Below are 15,329 nucleotides of genomic sequence, written 5' to 3' on the forward strand. Positions count from 1 at the left end.
GGCAAGGAGCATTGTTGCATTTTTGTCGAACTTTCCTTTGAGACAAGTTAATGAGAACCCACAGAAAGTCGGCCGCCTACAATGTGAATGCATTTCCATACCATACACATCAAAATTTCTTTCACTAAGCTGCAATATTAGAGAAAAAAAAGGCGTTCTTCATGAAATAAAGAGAGAATTAAGCCCATAATGAGAGATATTTCAGTAAGGCCCTAAAAGCATGCAAGTTTACCATTATTTAAAAAAAAAAAAAATCCTAGGACAAGAAAAGCATACCTGCAATTGGTATGATAAACGAATATTTTCCTCCATTATGTCTTGCCTGTATGACAGAGCTTTAGATGCAGCATCAACAAGGTCCTGCTGCTGCTGATCAAAGGCCTACATTTCCAAAAACAGAGGGCAAACCATTGTGTGGATAATGAAAGGCAAACCAGAATTGAAGAAATAGAGTAATGACCGATCAAAGGTTCCGTACCATACGCATATAAGCAATTCGCTTCTCCAAGACATACTTTTCGTTTCATACTTGTGCTTCCTACAGCAAGATTAATTTGTATCACTCCCAAACACTACTTAGTCCAGAAGCAGACTCAAGTAAAAGCCCACTCAGTCATACAAGAGACCACCAGATATCACTCCTACCCTCACTGGATAATCTGACAAATGTCTCCTTAACTGTACAATCTCTTGTTCCTGTTCCTGAACCTTATGAATGAGATCCTACAAATATCATTTTCTTCATAAAAATGCAGTCAACACAAATATCAGAAGAAAAAAGGAATTTGTGGAATTATCTCACAGCAACCTGTTTCTGGAGGCTGCTAGAATTATTGACTTCAGCCATCTACATACCTGTTTCTGGAGGCTGATAAAGTGGACTGATTTGACATAATTTCAAAGAACCTGAAGAACAGAACACCAAAAAATCTACAGTGGCTCAAGTCCAGTGTCGAGTAAAAAAACCCCTCACAAGTTGTATGAGAGTTGCAATGAGACATACATCTGTATATTAACAACATCTTTCTCAAAAGCCTTCTTGGCCTTTAGCTAAAGTTCTGGGTTGTGACCACCCTACTTATTAGGACATCATCTTCGGACAGACTAGTGAAATTCATTGCGTACCAAGCTGGCTCACTGGACTAGCCAATTTGAAGCCCTAGCTGAATCCCTCGAAATCTCTTCCCTCCTCGCTAACCTCATTGCCTTCCTCCAGGGTCGAGAACTCCTATAGTTCAACTACATTTCCTTCACAAAAATGGATCCAAAGATGGAATTAATTATTACAGTGTCAAGCGACTATGTAGCCAAGCTTATTCAGTCCTAAACGTACCTGGTCGCAAGCATGGCGGCAATAGTGCTTGAAAAGAGTAGATGGTTACTTCCTTCACATGCTCACTATACCAAAGAAGTTGGATGCACGCTCTCGTAAAACTGTTGTATACATGATGACCCACTATCAGGGTGCACCAACAGTTCACATGCTTCTAATTCCTAAGTGTTTGCCAAACACTAACCCTTACTTCAATAGAAGAATTCAAGCGCTCCAAAAGCAAAACATAAGACAGACTCAACAACTGCTACACATGGTCAGGCTACAATTTTAATGATAGAGAGAGAGCATAAAAGCTAGGGCCATATAAGGAAATATTCTTGTTATGTTCAGAATGAACCACCCTCGAGGTCCAAACTACAACTCTTTTGGCTATCAAGACAGAAGTAGAACATCATAACACTAACTTAGAATAAATAGATAAGTGCGAAGCCCACCAGATGCATGTCTATATGTACAGGTATTATACATTTAAATAATGTACATTTTCAGTTCAAACATATGTAAAATTAAAATATTCTGCACTAACAAAAGTACCTACTACTTACATATCTTTCCAGTTCCTGCATTTTTTCCTGCAGCTCGGTCCTCAGCCGAACATTCTCCTCCACCTGTCAAAAGTGACATGGAAAATTAAGATCATAATGTTACAGATTGCAGCCTACAGCAGCAACTCTAACTTAAAAGCGTGTAATTAAATTCAGCTAGCAACATGCAGGTTTTTCGCAGAACATCACGAGACATGAAAGTGCAAGCTATGAGTTCATAGTCAAGCACATCATTTACTTGCGATAAGTAAAAGTTACGGAAAAAGGCACCAGGCAATGCCCAACTCCTGTGCAAGATAAACTTTTATGTCCACCTGATAACTGAGCGTGACATCCACAATGGTGAACTAGGAGGATAATTCCTCACTCCTTCAGTTGTCAATTAGGAAGTTGCAAAAGAATGGGAGCAAGAAAGAATTGACCAAGTAATGCAGCACATGCAACTGAAAAAGCCAAACCCTGAATAACTTGAAAACTGCTTGTTCACTGCTTAGTCGTGGGGGTATGGGTGTTGGGCTGCAGATGTCATGGAGGTTCTCTGTGGAAGATGCTCCTCGTTGGAGAAGGTTGGGGGTGGGGGTTCTCTTATAGAAGATGGTTTTTGGCATGCAGAAGGATCTATACAATACATCATGTGAGCCATTTCCCACAAAACGTAGGTCCTTGCCAAACAATCTCTTCCATTTCGAAGTATAACCACCTATATTTCCACCCAGATGTAGTCAAACTAGTACTCTTCATACACCTCGTCTACAATCAAAGACAGTGACCTGTACGATGCAAAGTATCTGAATGACATACATGTTCCCATCGTACTAGTGAAAAGCAAAGAGTCGTACTTATTAGAGTTTCAGGAACCAGCAAGGTCGCCAAATCGACCATCTATTCAGTACCCCTTTGGTGCTCATCAATGAATTGCATTTACGCATCCAAAAGAAAAGGCCTATTGGGTACATAATTAGCGGGTAAAGTTCAGATACCCCACGCCCCTTCCTGCATGTCCACACAGTATGAGGGTTCACAACTAGTTCAATCATGAAAGGACATGGGTGGTAAATGATGGTTCCCAGTTGGCCAAAAATCTTCTGTAGTGCGGTTTCTTGGAACTTGGCTGCCACTACATAGGCTGGTAGATGCTTGAGCTACCTTATGCTTTTGAATTGGGTATCAAATGAACTATCTAAGGGGTGGGAGAGGAAGGGGAAGAGAGAGAGAGAGAGAGAGAGAGAGAGAGAGAGAGAGAGAGAGAGAGAGAGAGAGAGAGAGAGGAACCTGCTGTTTAATAGTGGCTTCGGCAGCTTCGACGGCTTTCATGACCTGGAACAAGTTATAATTGTTGGAGTTGATATTGGAAGAAGCATCGTTAAGCGCCATTCCAGAGAACTTATCAGCCAATTTCCCATCAAAGCCGTTGTCCATCTTCGGCGCAAGCTCAATCAACAGGGTTAGACCCAGAAACCCGCAAAATCAACGGGAGCTCAGCTCCACTTCAACCAATCGGGTCCCTGCTTCTAGGGCTTCTACGGGAGCCGAGCTACGCCCCACGATTCCTGCGATTCCAGCTCGCGCCGCACCAACCCCTAACGAGGGCGGAAGCGCAGAATCAGGAGCTGCGGCGAAAGGATTGAGATCGCCAATGGAAGCCCGGTGGACACGGCAAGATCGATGAAGAACAACACATCGTCTCCCTCCCAGTCCGCTCTTCAGCTCGCGTGCAGAGAAAAGACATAAAAGACTCTCTCTGCTTAATAACAATAACAACCGTCTCTCTCTCTCTCTCTCTCTCTTCTGTGCTAAAATGCTTGACTTTGTTTTTTATGGGATGTTTTCTCATGATTAAACATCGCCTCCTCCTCCACGATATAAACCCCCCCAATTCCCATAAATGCTCCTTAAAAAAAAAAAAATCAATAATGAGTATAGGCCGAACACCATGTGTAATACAAATTTTTACTATTTTAAGCGCGAGCTGGAAAGTTACCGTATTACATTTATAAAACGACGTATTCTCGGACGTTGCGGTGTCATATTCACGAACCGACATCATCCTTAACATTCCATCCACGTAATAATTCAATTGAAAAGATATCGCCGTAATTTAACTATTTAGATGACTATGCCCTATTAGTTGTTTTGAGGCCAGCAACCTCGAATCGATAGTAACGAGTGAAATTATGCATTGAATGAGGATTATAAATCCGAAAAAGAGAGATTATGCCCAGTAACATAAGTGCAAAAATAAGGATGTTGTTTGACATTTGCCCTCTATTGTAGCAAACCAAGCTAACGATACGTTGGACCTTTACCTCGCATTTTATCAATTCGGGCGATTTGGGATTATTTTTTTTTATGATATAAAAATTAGTTTAGAGTACATATGACTCCAATAGACCGATTTGAGGTTTTTACTGGTGTTAATCCAAAAAATAAACACGTCTCTGCTATTCCAAAAAGTGCATCTTTCGTTAGGATTTGAACTATAATCACTCAAGCGTCGATTATTTCAAGTTTATTGTTTTTGGTGGGATGCTAGGTCATTTATCACATGGGAGGACCCGATTAAACAAATGTCAGGGACTCGGGAGCTTATTGTAAATCTGAAGTTTTTTTATCCTGTGAAATATCAAATGGAAAGGCGACACGTGGGCCGTGGATATGTCAATTTGTGATGATCCAGTGGCCTAACATACCTAACAATTCATGGATAATCTCTGCAACATACATAAACAAATATATATAATCTTAATTTAATTGTGATTAGAAGTAACAAGAGGGCCACGTAAGCACCAGGGCCACGTAAGCACCAGTGCCACACTGGCATCATGATAGGCCCTCACTTCTAAGGCAAGTTTCACTGTTGAGAGCATCATGGGGAAGCTTTTGATATTTCGTAAAAGTAATCTCACAAGGTGATGATTGCACGTACTCGCAAAAGTGCCGAATTATGCATGCAATGTATCATCATCATCGTCATCATCTGGCTCACCCCCATGTGATGGCACTTTTCTTGGTTGGCTTAGGGTTTCGTCGGACCGAATCTATTCCAGCCATTGATTTTAATTTTTTTTTTTTGAGATCCCGAGTTTCGATTCGGGCCATCAGGCTCGGGTCCGAGGAAGAAATTCTCAATACCAAGAACCTGCGCTTGGAAATGACGCTTTTGGTTGGGCTTGGATCTTGATGTCTTAATCGGACCCAAATAGGATTTAGGACCATCTCTGTCTCTCTCACATTTCTAAATCTAAATATTATTAGACAGATAAATCAAAGGATTGAACAAAGATTTATGAACACATGTAAGTTTACCGGATCATGCACATTACTCACCTAAATCATGCATTGAAATCGAAACATTCATAAGATTGCAATTAATAACATCTGACGCATTCGCTACCTACACCACTTGAGTCTCCCCGCTGGGCGGTGTCTTGTGATGCGTCACATCGTCTGTGTCGTGCTTCGTTATCTCATACTTCTCTCCGTCGCCCCACAACGCGTAAGCCTCCTCTCCGTGCACTGCGTCGTCCCCGATTAGAAGCTCGTCCTCTGGCATCCGTAGAGGGATCACCAGGCTGATTGCGACGCATATGATGGACGTGACCACAAGGTTCCACCCGATGATGAAAGCGCCGCCGGCCAGCTGCTTCCCGATCTGAACCCTGCCCGAGCCCCCGTAGACTCCTCCCCTGGAGTTCGTGACGGGGAGGAAGAGCGAGCACAGGGTGGGCTCAGCGAAGAGGCCCGTGAGGATTATGCCTAGATATCCGGCCACGGCATGGGTGTGGAAGACGCCGAGCGTGTCGTCGATCTTTTGCAGCAACGTCCACCTCTTGTGCACGATCATCATGGTGAACCACGGGACGCTCCCGGAGAGGATTCCCATCACTATCGCCGCCCACCCTTGGACCAGCCCTGTTCAATGTGAAAGGTAGCGGAAAGCAAAAATTAACACAGTTCGATTACAACGTGAAAGGTCGCATAATCGATGTAGCTGCTTAACGGGTTACAGATTTTCTTAATTTAGCTGCTTAACAAGTGATCGCCGACGTAAGTACCTGCCCCGGGGGTGATGCAGACGAGGCCAGTGATCATGCCCTGGACGGCTCCGATGACGGAGGGCTTCTTGAAGAAGATGACGTCGAGCCACGTCCACACCAGAAGGCTGGTGGCCGCGCAGATGTTGGTGTTGAGAACGGCCATGGACGAGTCGGTGTTGGCCGTGTAAGGGTCGCCCCCGTTGAACCCCGCCCACCCCAGCCACAGCAATCCCGCTCCCGCCAGCATCAACAGCACATTATTGGGCGGAAACCTCTCTCTGTCCTTGATCGATCTGGGTCCCACCTGTATAAAAAAACGACGCGATATATCGTAAATGATTTTTAACAAATACAACGCATAAAAATTTATGTACATACTTCAGATGGAGATTTTTTGGGTGGGAAGAGGATTGATTTTTCAATTAGCAAGTCTGAAAATCAGATAAATTAAATGGGTTTTGCTTCTCGTTTGTCAAAGATGATGATCTCAGTATCTCGAATATGAAGCAAAGCCTATATAAAAGTCAACAGCGTAGAGAATTATGTATGTATATAAAAATCAACAGCGTAGATAAAAATGGATAGTAGGTTAGTGAAATTTCCCTGAGATAAAGAGAGGGATTCAGCTGACCCAAAAAGCGGTAGTCAAGCCGGCGATCCCCGAGGAGAGGTGGATGACGCAGCCGCCGGAGTAGTCCATGACGCCCCACTGGAACAGGAAGCCGCCGCCCCACAGGCTGAAGGCGCCGACCGTGTAGCTGAACGTCAGCCACAGGGGCACGAACATCATCCACGCCCGGAAGTTCATCCTCCCCAGCACCGACCCCCCGAGCAGTATCACCGTGATCGCCGCGAACACGCACTGGAACCACACCATCGACGCCATCGGATAGAACGGCGCGATCATTGGCGTCTCCACATCCCCGTTCTTGTGGTAGTGCGTTGACGCGGGGAGCACAGCCTTCTCTATGAGGAACTTCTGGCCGAGCGCGGGGCCGGCCTTGCCCCAGAAGGGCAGGAGCTTGTCCCCGAACGACATCTTGTAGGCCCAGGTGACCCAGCATATGACCACCGCCGCGAAGGCGTACAGCGCCATGAAGGCCGAGTTCACCGCCCACTTCTTCTTGACGATGCTCCCGTACAGGATCACGAGGCCGGGGACGCTCTGGATGCCCACCAGCGTGGCGGCGATCATCTGCCACGCGTTGTCCCCCTTGTTCAGCCAGTCGGGCACTGCCGGCGCGCCGCCCTGGTATGCTACCGGCACGGGGTTCGGGGGAGGAGCGACCATTGTTAATCAGTATAGCTAGAGAGAGCAGTATGGCAAACAGATTAGAGAAAGAAATGACGTTGAAGTGTGCGATGAAGATTCCGTTCCATGTATATACAAAAGTGAAAGCTTTTGTTGATGATGTTAACATTTCGTTCTAGTTCATATCTTGTCCGACTGGTCCGGATGACCAGTGACAGCACGACAAGTTCCTGAGGACTCCCAATTGGCGATTACAACATTCTCACAAAATTCGAATTCCTATAAAGAAAAATTTCCCAAGATTCCATTCCCTATTATTGCCCAAAAAATTTCAATTTCGTAAAAGTCGAGGTAAATTTACTTATGAATTTTCATACATGATTTTGTTTTTTTGGGATCAGGGCGCCTAATTAGTTTGTGTGGAGGGTTATCAGCAGAGGCACATTTGTAACAACTTAGAGGACTTTTTCTGATCAATAACCAGGTCATGTGGATAGACAGCTCCCAAGCTTAAAACCCTAGCTGTCCATCACTATCAGATTTCCCAATCCTAATGCCCTACTTGAAGTTTCGAATTGAATTGCATATGATTCTCCGCTTGTTTGTGCAATTTATTCCACGATCTACTTGTCTGTTTATTTCTTCATCAATCGGTCATGATCCAATGATGTTACGGGGTTTAATATTCTTCGAAAGTGACTACGATAACGCGATCGGTAGAATGTGTACTTATTTGTCTTGTGTCGATGTTCTATGCACACACCAAGTCATGAGATGAAACAGCATATGACATTTAACGACCCTCCAGTCAGGTCCACTTCTCATTTGTTTCATGGAAAATATTTTTCCCAATTTTTGGTGTTTGGGGGGCGGAGAATGTGCGGTCAACGGAAAATATTTTCCGGTCAACAAAAAAACCTTATAAAACTAATGAAAATGATTTCCTCTTTTTGAGAAGAGGAAAACATTTTTCACAATTTTCATTCATCCTCTCTTTCAACTATTTTTTTCTTTTCAATTTTTTTTTTGCTTTATTTTCTTTTTTTATTTATTTTTTCAAAATTTGAAAATTATATTTTTTATTTTTCGGATTAATTTTTTTTAGTTACTTTCTTTATTTTTTTTTCCTCTTTTCATCTTTCTTTCTTTCTTTTTTTTAGTATTCCTTCTTCGCCGATGGTTGGCTAGTTGAGGCCTGGTGTCGCCGGCCTTGAGCAAGGCCCGGCTAGGTGTCGCCGGCCTCGAGTGAGGCTAGGCGAGTCATCGCCGGCCTTGCCGGATCAAGCCAGCCACCACCGGCCTCGATAAAGGCCAAACCTGGCCAAATCGGGTGAGGCCAGGAGAACCATCGCCGGCCTCGCGTGAGCCCAGGCCGGCGGTTGCCGGCCTTGCGCAAGGTGTTGCTTTTGGCCGGTCGCCGGCCGTCGTCGTGGCTGGCGACCGGCAAAAAATGTAATTGAAAAAAGAAAAAAACATTAAAAAGAAAAAAAGAAAAGAGGAAGGAGAAAAAAGGAAAAAAAAATTAAAAATATTAGAATTTGATTTTAAAAAATAAAGTCATTTTTTCCTTAAGTGCATGGAGGAAAATTAAATCCAATTTCCCATCCCAAAGAACAGAAAATATTTTCCCGATCTTTTTCATATTTCAACGAAACACCGGAAAATATAGCCATTTTCTTGGAAATTGACTTCTTGGAAAATATTTTCCAGAAATGACTCATTTTTTGTGAAACAAACGGAGCCTAATTGAAGAGCTCTTGTAATGGTTGCTCTTCCGGACTTGTTGTCAACGACAAAATTTAGGGTTCCATTTCTGGCTGTCTTATTTTCTTATGGTCATGTCTTCCTTTGTGGCCCAGATCCATAATAAAACCCTAATGGCCCCATCGCCCATTGCTTGTTTTTATCCAACGAGGATGAGCCAATTATACCAATTTCCTATCTTCTAATTGAATCTTATGATGTGTTAGTATGCTCTTGGTCTCTTGTTAATCATGTTTTCTGGTGAATGTGGTTCTCTTAGTTTACTTAGCAGTAGTGTATGAAATATACCAAGGGTTGAAAATTTTGCATGGTTCATAACAAGAGGAGAAAGAAGAGTGCACGATTCAATTTCAAAGACCATTTGACAAATGTGTCAAGGTCTGAATCAATTAAAAAGCTACGCTGATCGGATGCAAGTAGGGGATACTCCGACAACCGAATCTCTACGAGCATGAAGATTTTCTTTACCATTGTTGAAAAGTTACAAACCTGCAAATAGGGCAAAGACATTATTAGAAGTTCGAGCCATGTTTCTAGGGTCAGAACACGCCTGAGCCACACTGCCTAAGGATGCCAATAGGACAAAGACATCATCAGAAGTTTGAGCCATGTTTCTCAAGTCAGAACTAGCCTGAGACGCATTGCCGGAGGACAGTAGTCATTGGAGTTGCAAGACTATTTATTTCAGAGATGTTTGAAGATCTGTAGTAGTGACCTAATTGGCAGCTATAGGATTTGTACTCTTGTTTGTAGCATTGTCCTTATTGGGTTGCAAATGAGCTTGGAGATCCCAACAACGATTCTGTGTATGCACATCTTAGCTACAATGGAAACAATGAAACTTAGTATTGTAGCTGCGGCCTTTCCCCTTGCTGCCATTAAAACAAGTGTTAGTACTAGTTGGGTTGCCAACATTAGCTGCATTAGCTGAACTCTCTGTTAGTTCTCCCCTTGGTTTGGGCTCAATATTCATTACCTTTCAATGTGTTTCTTCTCATTGAATAGTGGCGCAGACGTTAGTAAATGAATGTAGACTAGCACTCTTTAGAATCTGCCTCTTAACATCATCATATTTAGGTTGAATACTAGCAAGTAACTACAATATGCGATCTTGTTCTTCTCGCTGAGTATGCACCTCATAGATTGAACTGGGGGATGATACTATTGAAGTTCGTCCCATTTCCGTTCAAGATTGCCAAGATGTTCAATGAAAGATTGGCAAGAGGCTTGCTTAGTATGGGCAATCTCCTGTTGCAATTCAAAAATCCGGAAAGTATTATCTTGATGTCCATACATATCATGAAGCGAGTCCCATAGGGCTTTGCAATCTCAGAGTACGCAAAAACTTAATAGCTCTGAAGATCCATGGAGTTAAAAATCCATGACATGACAAGATTGTCAGTAGCTTGCCACTCGGCATATTTAGGAATAGTGATAGGAAGAGGTTTGATCAAGTTATTAACATGCTCCAACTCTGATCTGCCTCCAAGAGCACTCGAGACCAGAGGAGGTAATTGTGACCATAAAAAAGGATGGATGTGAGTCAAGTGCTCACTTCATTCGAGCCAAACAATGAATGGTGAAAGAGGTGCTGGCCATTGTGCAAAATGAACAAAAATGAGAAACCATAATTGATTATAAAGACAAGCTGCAATACCCAATGAAGTATTAGGAAGCGCAGGAGCTTGATGTCAATCTTGTTTTCTCTGATACCGCATAGCAAGTTAATATGAAGATGGAAGAGACAAAGAAAAGAGAAGATCAACAAAGGTTTTACGCGGTTCGGTTAACTAAGAAAAAATACCTTGGAAGCCTATATCCACCGTATAAATCTCCATATTTCTTAGCTTCTTGGGGGGATTCATTCTCTTTACATAAAGAAAAGTACATCATAGTTGCTAAACATAGCCTATGATTTTTATGGTATATACGTCTATTATCTATTGGACCTTATTCCTCAATCTTATCTTAACTTGGCAAGTGTATCTCGCTAACACTACATGTGTTTTTGTGCTTCACGGTGCTCACACTGCCACTCCATTTGCTCCATCGTGTCCCACGGTGTTGCCCAACGCCAAAGCCAAAATTGTAGGTGATATTCGTTTGTGCCGTTCCAATCCCAAGCCACGACGAAATTTCTGCAGTGTCAGAAGTCGTCAACAGAACCTCTATCCAATTCTCGCACTCTAGCCTTTCCGACGCCTTGCATCGTGGCAACTCCTAACTAGTGCTGTAAACTTTCTTCACTATTGCGTGGGGCGAGGCTTGCCGTCACTAGATTGGGTGAGGGTTGGCCTCGCCAGCTTCGATCGAGACTCATCCTCACCTAAGGCCAATGAGGGTCGCCCTCGTCGAAGGCCAGTGAGGGTCGACCTCAAGTGAGGCTTGCTCTCACTAGATCCTGCATGGTCAAGTCTCACCTAGAGCTGCGAGGCCGGCCCTCGCCGGCCTTTGGTGAGGTTGCCCTAGCCGGATCCCAGCGAGGGTGACCATACCCGAGACCGGCGAAAGTGACCCTCACCGGTAATTGCCTTTGGTTAGTCGCCGGGCCTCGACCGGCGGAGAAGGAAGGAGGAAAAAGGAAAGAAAAAGAAAAGAAAAGAAAAGAAAATATCAATATTAAAATAAAAAAAATTCATGAAATATTAAAATATTGTTATTGCTTGTCCACGTCAGAGCTCCCTTACCAACTCGACGAGTCGGTCTCGTCTATTTTTCAAAGAAACAATTTAAGGTGAATGGTTGTTAACAATTGAGCTCCCATTGGGTCCAGCATGAGTAGCTAAAATTATATTGTATAAAATGGGTCATTGTGGATTAAATGAATCATTTTGAGTCAAACCAATTTCGACCTGATTCAAACCTAACGGATCTCCCTTCCACTACTCCATTTTGACTTCATAAATTTTGTAAAGTTGCTTCCTTTCTTCTCGCTTGTTGAGTTCCAACTTTTGTAGAACCTGATTTGCGACTTTGTATAGGTATAGATACAACATACGTGCATACAATCCGAATGGAGATTAGTGGATGTAATGTGGGTGATTTATCGATAGATGGTTCGCAATACCATGAGTTATGCTCGTCGTTTCTACCTTTGACCGATTATTTTACACGAACCTCCAAGTAAAAAGTCACAATTGATTATATAATCAAACAGGGACGTTCATCCTAATCTAAACATTAATGAATTAGTGACGGTTCTTTCTCAGCATAAATCACGAGAAAGCACTGTCTCGATCCAGAAGGTCACAATCTATCCTTTGAATGAAGAGCTTCTTTTGTGAAATGTCATACCCGATATTGTGGTACTGTTGTGCCAGCACTCCAATTAGAGACAAACCCTGAAGTTTGAGATCCGATTGAACCACTGTCATGCAAAACATGTTTGGCTTTACTTGGAAGAACATGTTGTCGATGTCGAGGACTAGTTCGGCCCCGTCCTCTAAATGGAACGTCACGACTGGAAACCGTTGTAGATCCGTTTGCACCGTCCCCACATAGCACAAGAACTCCACATCATGCCCGTATTTAGCCCGACGTAGGCGGGGTTCCAGCAATCTTCGAACTTCGTTCTGCAGTGGGACATACCCATCTCCCCTCAGCCATGTCAGTCCTGATCCTGAGTCCAAGACAACTCCGCCCTGTCCGGAAGGCGCTCTTTTGAACGCTTCGGGATCGATCTTCAGCCTTGTATCTCCGACGCTTATGCCTTGGAGGTTCACGTAATAGTGACCCCCATACACGTCCAGAGTTGTGGAATCGCCTTCGAGCACTGAATCATCCCCGAGGACCAGTTGATTGTACTGATACTGCGGGTCATGTATGTCGCCTATGCAGATGGAAAATTTGGAACCCACCTGTTGAATAAGAGACAAGTAAGGATGGTAACTCAACCCTAATATGCCGGTTAGCTGCCCATCGACGCTGCCACTATTCTCATGACCGCACCCGACCACTCTAATTGGTATTACCATTGTTCCCTCGTCAGATGTCTCGAAAGTTACGTTTTCAGATGCAAGATTACCGCGTGTGCCGGATCCATCGACGTATGTATAATTATAAGTACAATATCCTTTATCTCTATCACACTCTCTTGTCGAAAGAGTACACGCGGCGGAGTTACAACGGATATTGGAATACGATGAGGATTTGGCGGGATCGAAGAGAGGAAGAGATTGTTTGAAGCAGGAGATGCAGGGTACGCACTGAAACCAGAAGAGGTCACTTCCGGTGTCGATAAGTAAGAGCTGTGGTGCCGGCGGCGTGCCGACGGATATTTTCACGAGGAACGCAACTCCTCTAATATCCGCAATGAGACCGGCACGGAAGGAGTAGTCATTCGGAACAGCAACTCGTTTGCTCAGGGAGCGAATGCGCGCAATCGAACCATCGATGGCACGTTCAACTAAATCATAGGAGCTGGCGTTTCGATTGTAATAAGGAGAGCGAATAGAATCAGGGTGGATGAGTGTCACGGCAAGTCGCGGAGGTTTCATGGGGTTGGTCTTGGAAGCGCCATTAGTTAACGGTGATGATGAGGAGATGATATTGATTAGGCATACCAGAAGGAAGACAGCACAGGGCAATGTCGGTTTAAGAGCCATTTGGGAGATTCCTTCTTCTCTTAAACGAGGTTGGAATTGTATTGAAAGAGCAGGCTTGCTTTATATTCGTGTGCTTAATGGAGTTGCAATTAATGCATGGGTGTCTTTTTGTGGCAAATTGTTGTTCGGAAGAGAGAGGAACCTTAGCATTATTCCTATTTTTCTTCTTGATATTCATTGCATTGGCATTAACTTAGTTGCCCATCCAAGTAAGAGCCGGATTACCTAGAAAATTCTAAACCTACTATTTAGATGCCGATTTAGTTTTAAACCTTTTAATTTGACCAATTTAGTCCTAACACTTTTGACAATTTGCTGATGTAGCCCTTCCGGCTACTTTTGGGAGGAAAATGCCGACCGTGATGCCCGCCATTCCGTGAACGTCTAAGTAGCACAACCGGTATCGATGTGAATGATTTTTGCAATTTAAAAAAAAAAATTCTAAATTGTTTTTCTTTTCTTTCCTTTCATTTTGTATTTCTCTTTGTTGGTCATCAGGGCTAGGACGCTCGCCGGGCACCAATGAGGGTTGCCCTCACTAGATCATCGTTGGGGCTTGGCAATTGATGGAGGGAAATAGATTTTTTAAAAAAATTAGAAAATTAAAAATTAAAAAAATTGCCCACGTCAGAGCTGGCCATGTAGGAAGGCCGACGTTGACTAAATCGACATGTCAACAATTTCCTGCCAAAATTGATCGAAATAACTACATTGGCAAATCGCCGATTTCGAAATTTATTAACATTCTCCAAAAAAAAAAAATGTAATGTCAATAATCCCACTGATACGGAAAGGAATTTTTCAGTCCTTACCAATTTGATCTTGTTGCATAGGATTATATTGGTGAAATTAAATTATTTTAGACTTTTTTTTGGGTAATTATCCTCCCACAGACCACCTTATGAATAATAATAGCTCCCAGAAAAAAAAAAAAAAAAAAAAAAAGATGACAACTATGCACGTCTGGAAAGATTGTGTGCTTGCATTTCAGGAAATTGTGGTAGAAGTTTCTCGATGAAATGACGTGTAGCGATGACTCTAGTCTCTAATGATGCCACAGATCGATAGAATCGTCCTTCAGGAATTCAACGAAGAAGGAAGAGGAAAACAGCAAACCACACTCATGCCAACCGGTAACCCCACGCCATCTAGATGACGCGGCCCACGGCTGAAGCTTATCCATGTCTTGAAGAAACTAGGGAATAGAGTAAAAAAAAGAAAATTTTAAATCTATTTCATTAGTATCAGTTTAGTCATCAACATTTTAATTGTGCGACTTTAGTCATAAATAATTTGCATCTGTGCCAATTGAGTCCATCCGGCTAATTTTGACAGAAAATCGCTAGCGTGGATTCTGATTGTTTTACGTGGCATGACCGATGCTAAAGTGAATATTTTTTTTAATATTTTTTTTTATTTTGAATAATTTTTTCAATTTTTTTGCTTTTCTTTGCTTTACTTTTTTTTATTTATTTATTGAGGGTCGGCGAGGGTTGTTGGACATCGCATGGGGTCGGCCGGCGACCCTTGCTAGCATTGGGCGAGGGGGTCGACAAGGGAGTCGTGGCCCTCGTCGGCTCGGGACGAGAGTCGTGACGCCCTCGCCGGATCTAGGCCAGGCGAGGATAGCCGGCCCTAAATAAAAATAGAAAATAAAAAACCAAAAAATAGTATTTACATAATAGATGAACATTCAAAAAAATCTCCATGTCGGTGCAGGCCTTGCTACGTTGGAAGATTGGCGTCCACATCAGCCATTTTCGACCAAAATTGGCCGGATGTTCTCAATGT

The 15,329-nt window shown here is 43.1% G+C and overlaps 2 protein-coding genes and 1 long non-coding RNA gene across 5 annotated transcripts; all 3 read right to left on the reverse strand.

Moving 5' to 3' along the window:
- Positions 1 to 232: 232 nt before the first annotated feature.
- LOC115755915 lies at positions 233 to 869 on the reverse strand. 2 transcript variants are annotated; one of them, XR_004017169.2, is made up of 4 exons: positions 809 to 853; positions 646 to 723; positions 479 to 538; positions 233 to 381 (listed from the first exon to the last, which is right to left on the reverse strand). It is a non-coding gene; the product is annotated as an uncharacterized LOC115755915 (long non-coding RNA). The 2 variants fall into 2 exon arrangements; XR_004017170.2 differs by lacking the exon at positions 809 to 853 and adding an exon at positions 856 to 869 and having other exon boundaries at positions 234 to 381.
- A 4,313-nt stretch (positions 870 to 5,182) lies between these two features.
- On the reverse strand, positions 5,183 to 7,283 carry LOC115755913 (ammonium transporter 3 member 1-like). 2 transcript variants are annotated; one of them, XM_030695514.2, is made up of 4 exons: positions 6,863 to 7,282; positions 6,550 to 6,832; positions 5,937 to 6,222; positions 5,186 to 5,793 (listed from the first exon to the last, which is right to left on the reverse strand). In XM_030695514.2, the coding sequence occupies exons 1-4, from the start codon at positions 7,207 to 7,209 to the stop codon at positions 5,276 to 5,278; spliced, it is 1,434 nt and encodes a 477-aa protein (XP_030551374.1). In that variant the 5' UTR covers positions 7,210 to 7,282; the 3' UTR covers positions 5,186 to 5,275. The 2 variants fall into 2 exon arrangements, with proteins under 2 accessions (XP_030551373.1, XP_030551374.1); XM_030695513.2 differs by having other exon boundaries at positions 5,183 to 5,793; positions 6,550 to 7,283.
- A 4,866-nt stretch (positions 7,284 to 12,149) lies between these two features.
- Positions 12,150 to 13,538, reverse strand: LOC115755917 (aspartic proteinase CDR1-like). The gene has a single exon (XM_030695520.2). It carries the CDS (start codon positions 13,536 to 13,538, stop codon positions 12,150 to 12,152), a length of 1,389 nt encoding a protein of 462 aa, XP_030551380.2.
- Between the last annotated feature and the right edge of the window lie 1,791 nt (positions 13,539 to 15,329).

This window comes from Rhodamnia argentea, chromosome 11 (genome assembly GCF_020921035.1).
Source record: "Rhodamnia argentea isolate NSW1041297 chromosome 11, ASM2092103v1, whole genome shotgun sequence".
NCBI classification, from domain to species: domain Eukaryota; kingdom Viridiplantae; phylum Streptophyta; class Magnoliopsida; order Myrtales; family Myrtaceae; genus Rhodamnia; species Rhodamnia argentea.

What these genes read in the sequence shown, in the direction of transcription:
- LOC115755913 (XM_030695513.2), bottom strand. Translation starts at nt 7,209, where the DNA reads ATGGTCGCTCCTCCCCCGAACCCCGTGCCGGTAGCATACCAGGGCGGC. An exon ending in GCTTGACTACCGCTTTTTGG is followed by an intron (nt 6,223 to 6,549) that starts GTCAGCTGAATC and finishes TTTTTTATACAG; the next exon opens with GTGGGACCCAGATCGATCAA. An exon ending in CTGCATCACCCCCGGGGCAG is followed by an intron (nt 5,794 to 5,936) that starts GTACTTACGTCG and finishes CACATTGAACAG; the next exon opens with GGCTGGTCCAAGGGTGGGCG.
- LOC115755917 (XM_030695520.2), bottom strand. Translation starts at nt 13,538, where the DNA reads ATGGCTCTTAAACCGACATTGCCCTGTGCTGTCTTCCTTCTGGTATGC.